General features: G+C 56.5%; 1 protein-coding gene across 1 annotated transcript in view; it reads right to left on the bottom strand.

Annotated features, from left to right (window-relative positions):
* Positions 1 to 4,035, bottom strand: part of LEPRE1 (leucine proline-enriched proteoglycan (leprecan) 1) — a gene marked incomplete at its 5' end in the record, with an annotated part of 5,922 nt that extends 1,887 nt beyond the window's left edge. The window contains 7 exons of the mRNA XM_009694614.1: positions 3 to 93; positions 260 to 381; positions 728 to 780; positions 892 to 981; positions 1,704 to 1,843; positions 3,370 to 3,501; positions 3,978 to 4,035. Of these exons, the coding sequence (XP_009692916.1) occupies positions 3 to 93; positions 260 to 381; positions 728 to 780; positions 892 to 981; positions 1,704 to 1,843; positions 3,370 to 3,501; positions 3,978 to 4,035 (686 nt within the window). The remainder of the gene's footprint in view (positions 1 to 2; positions 94 to 259; positions 382 to 727; positions 781 to 891; positions 982 to 1,703; positions 1,844 to 3,369; positions 3,502 to 3,977) is intronic.
* Between the last annotated feature and the right edge of the window lie 3 nt (positions 4,036 to 4,038).

Here is a 4,038-nt window from a genome sequence, read left to right as displayed (position 1 = left end):
CGGAAAGGACTCCGTCCACCACGACACGCTGGGAGCCATTCAGGGTCTTGGAGTTCATGGTGACGCTGGCTCCTTCGTACACCAAGGGGCCACCTGTGGCACAAACGGGATCAGGAGGACACAGGGATGGGTGCCACCAACCCTGGGGTACAGCGCTGGGGGAAGCTGTGGTCCTGCCACCACCCACGTGGAGGGACTGCGAGCTGGCAGCAGGGGACACGGAGGTCCCCGTCCCACCTCCCAGCCCGGCCCCCTGCACCTTCTCGGATGAACTTGCTCATATCAGCAGATTCCTTGGCCTTCTCCTCCACCAGCGTCTCGATCTCCTTCATGAGGTTGCCGATCTCCTCCGAGATGCGCGCCGCCGTCTCCCGCTCCGCCCTGGGCATGCGGCAGCCATCAGCTCCACCGCCCCGTTGTCCCCGTGTCGGGAACGAGGGGCACCAGGACAAGTTGTCTCCAGGGGCCGGTGACGAAGCCCAAGGCTGGAGAGACTCATCTCAACGCATCCCTCACCCGGAGCTGCTTGGGATGACCTACCCAACCCCACCACCCCAAGGGCTGATGGGGAGCAAAGTTCTGCCCTCCAGCAGCCTCTTCCAGCCCCAACAACAAAACCCCTCCCTGTCAGCAGCTCCATGGCACCACACCCCACGGAGGAAGCGGGGTACGTCCCGTCAGTCCTCCCGTTGGGTAGGCTTGGCCATCAGCTTGGGCGAGCACTCACTTTTGTTTCTCTCGCAGCCTTTTTGGGATCACTTCTTCGGGTGTCCATGTGTCCTGCAGCCAGGAGAACAACATCAGGAACTGGACGAAGGTCCGGCTGGGATGCAGACCCCTCATCCCCTTTCCATCTGGCCACCGCATCCAGCTTGGTCCAGCACCACTCACCGGGTCCACAAAGGGGATGCCGAAGACGTCGTAGCTGAAGAAGAGCAGCTCCTTCTCCATCAGACTCCGCTGGCGGTACGCCTGGATCTCCTGCGGCGAGGGGCAGAGGCACAGGGTGAGGGCACAGCACGAGGGCTGTGGACAGACCCCGAGCGAGGGCAGGAGGGCGCAGGTTTACATCATTCCCGCAGTCCTTGCTCCAGACCCGCAGCCCTGGTCTCCCGGTCCCTCTGGCAGCTGGGAAGCAAGTGGCTTTCCCCATCCCGCATGAACTTCCCTGTCCCGTGTGGACCAAGCCCTGGGGAGAGGACGGGGGAGGCAGGGGCACATGCGTGTCCCTCCTGCAGGAAGCTCTTTAGAAGCCGATTCCCTTCCCTGCTCCAGCTGAGGTGGGGCAGAGACCTCCGTCCCTGCCGACCACCTTCCAGGCAGCACCTGAGCATCCAGATCCAGCTATTTTGAAGCCAAATCCTCTCCTTTTTAAGCAATTTCACTTCAGTTGTGCAAGTGCGTAGCAGAGGTGGGCTCAGATCCTCCTAAAAAGTCTGTCCGTCTGCCTCTCGCAGACCTTTCCCCAAGAGCTGGTCCATTCGTGTAAGCCATCAAGCCTCCACTTGGCCAAAGACATTTTGCCAGTGATGTTTTTCAGTCTCTTGGCTATTTTCCAGCTTGTTGGGTCTTGCATCTATCCGTTCCTCTCCACCTTGCCACCGAAGCATGGCTGGACCAGAGCAGACCCCAAAACCTCTGCAGAGGTCCCCAGGGAGGGGCGAAGCTGTCTCTGCAATGGCTCAACCCAGCGGGTCGCTCACCTCTCGGGGTTGGATGGGTCCTGCCAGGTTTTCCCCCAGGACGGCGGTGTAGTAGGCCAAATTCTGGTTCATCACCTCATCGTTTGGGAAGAAGAGCAAATAGGTTTTGGTGCATTCAATGGCTTTTTCATAATTCCCATCTGCAAAGAAAACAGAGCTGTTAACAGCACGCCCAAGCGCATCAGGGACAGAGTGAACACGGATACTGAGGAGAAACAAGAGAGAAAGTCCTTCTTGTTCTCCAAAGGGTCTTTCAAGTAGGGCAGAGACGCTGGAGCAAAGATGACTGCTGTCAAAAAGGCAAAATTAAGAGTCCGAGGCACTCTCCTGCCTCCAGAAATCACCTCACCAGAAATCAGGGCCACTGCTTGGAAAACATCCTGAAGCCTATTTCCAGGCAGCAAGACCCAACCACTTCCAGGCTAACCTGCAATTTTCAGCCACTTCAGCACCCTGACCCACTTCCATGCAAAGGATCGCTGCTTTTCAATCCTTGGGCTTAATTTTTTTTTTTTCTCCCTTCCTTTTGGAGAAATCTGCACCGAAACAGTTTAGATTTTTCTAAGGAGGTGAATAAAAAGTAAAATAAAACTGAGTATATTTGCCTGGGTTATAACTAACTGTTCTGGAGGGGGAGGGTGCCTCTGTGGTTTGGAGCAAGAGGTGGATAGCTGGCAGGAGGGAAAAAAAGCTTCTCTAGGCTGTTGTTTCACTTGGAAAGCGAAGCTGCCTGGGAATTGAGCATCTAAAGCGATGTGGAGGGTTACTGCAGCCAGGCGCAGCGAGATCCAGATCTCCCGCAGAACACTGCAGGCTGGAGGAGCATGCCTGTGTGAACCTCATGAAGTCCAACAAGGTCGAGTGTAGGAAGGTCCTCCACTGGGGAATGGATGGGTTTAGAGCAGCTCTGCGGTGAAGGACTTGGAGATACTGGTGGACGAAAAATTGGACATGACCCGGCAATGTGCGCTCGCAGCCCGGAAAGCCGAGAGTATCCTGGGCTGCATCAGAAGAAGCGTGGGCAGCAGGTTCAGGGAGGTGATGCTCCCCTCCACTCCGCTCTCATGAGATCCCACCTGGAACACGGCATCCAGCTCCGGGGTCCACAGCACAAGGAGGACACGGACCTGTTAGAGTGGGTCCAGAGGGGGCCACAAAAATGGTCAGAGGGAGAGAACGCCTCCGTGAAGAAAGGCTGAGAGAGCTGGGGCTGTTGAGCCGGGAGACGAGAAGGCTCTGGGGAGACATTATTGCGGCTTTTCCATACATAAAGGGGGCTTACAAGAAAGATGGGGACAACTTTTTGCCAAGGCTTGTAGTGGCAGGAGAAGGGGCAACAGTTTTAAACTGAAAGAGAGTAGGTTTAGGTTGGCCATAAGGACATTTTCTGTGATGAGAGTGGCGAGACACTGGAACAGGTTGCCCAGAGAAGCTGTGGATGCCCCATCATGGGAAGTGTTCAAGGTCAGGTTGGATGGGGGTCTGAGCAACCTGATCTAGTGCAAGATGTCCCTGCATTTTGTGTTGGACTAGATGATCTTTGAAGGTTCCTTCCCAACCCAAACCATTCTACAAATCTATGACCTCTGCCCGTGAAGAACAGTCCATGCAGAGCACAACATCCAGCGCTGATGGCAAATGGAGGACGGGGCAACGAGCTGCTTACTGTTGTAGTAGGCAAACTGCAGGTAGTTGAAGTGCGAGGGCAGGAAATCCTCCAAAGGCTTCTCCCGGCCGGGCTGCGAGGCCAGCTCCGTAACACAGCCCTGCTTGCAGCTCAGCACCTGCATGTAGTGATCTGGTGGAGAAAAACCTCGTGTCACTGCTTGTGGTCACCCAAGGGCTGGTGGACAGGACCTGGAGGGGTCTCCCCGCCAACCTCCTGCTTGCAGTGAGGCTGTTGCCAGCTTTTCAGTGGTGGAAACCTTCAAGGGTGGTGGTTGCCCACCTCTACGTGATCGGTGGTGGGGCTGCGCTGCTCTCTGGAGACAGAGTGGCCATCCTCAGCCTCCCACCCTTGCGTCCTGGTGAGCCTCTGCTGGCCCCTCTCCTATTTTCCCATACCCCTCTGGAGTTTGGGGGATTCCTGGGCATCACCCCCAGTACCGAGTGCAGGCAAACACATCCTGTGACTTACTGGCCACACTCCTCCTAGTGAAACTTAGGATGGCATTTGCGCTCCTCGGGGACACACCACCCCGGGTCTTTGGGGACTGCGACCCCCCAGGATTGTCCCCAACTCTTCAGACTGGACACAGCACGCACGGCTCCCACCTGTGATGGCCTGGAAAAGGTCCGCGTTGTACTCCAGGTAGTTGTAGCCCTCGTAGTCGTA

This window comes from Cariama cristata, unplaced genomic scaffold, assembly GCF_000690535.1.
Source record: "Cariama cristata isolate BGI_N322 unplaced genomic scaffold, ASM69053v1 scaffold11392, whole genome shotgun sequence".
NCBI lineage: Eukaryota > Metazoa > Chordata > Aves > Cariamiformes > Cariamidae > Cariama > Cariama cristata.
Note: the sequence above shows the minus strand (reverse complement) of the source record. Positions and strands in the feature narration are given on the sequence as shown.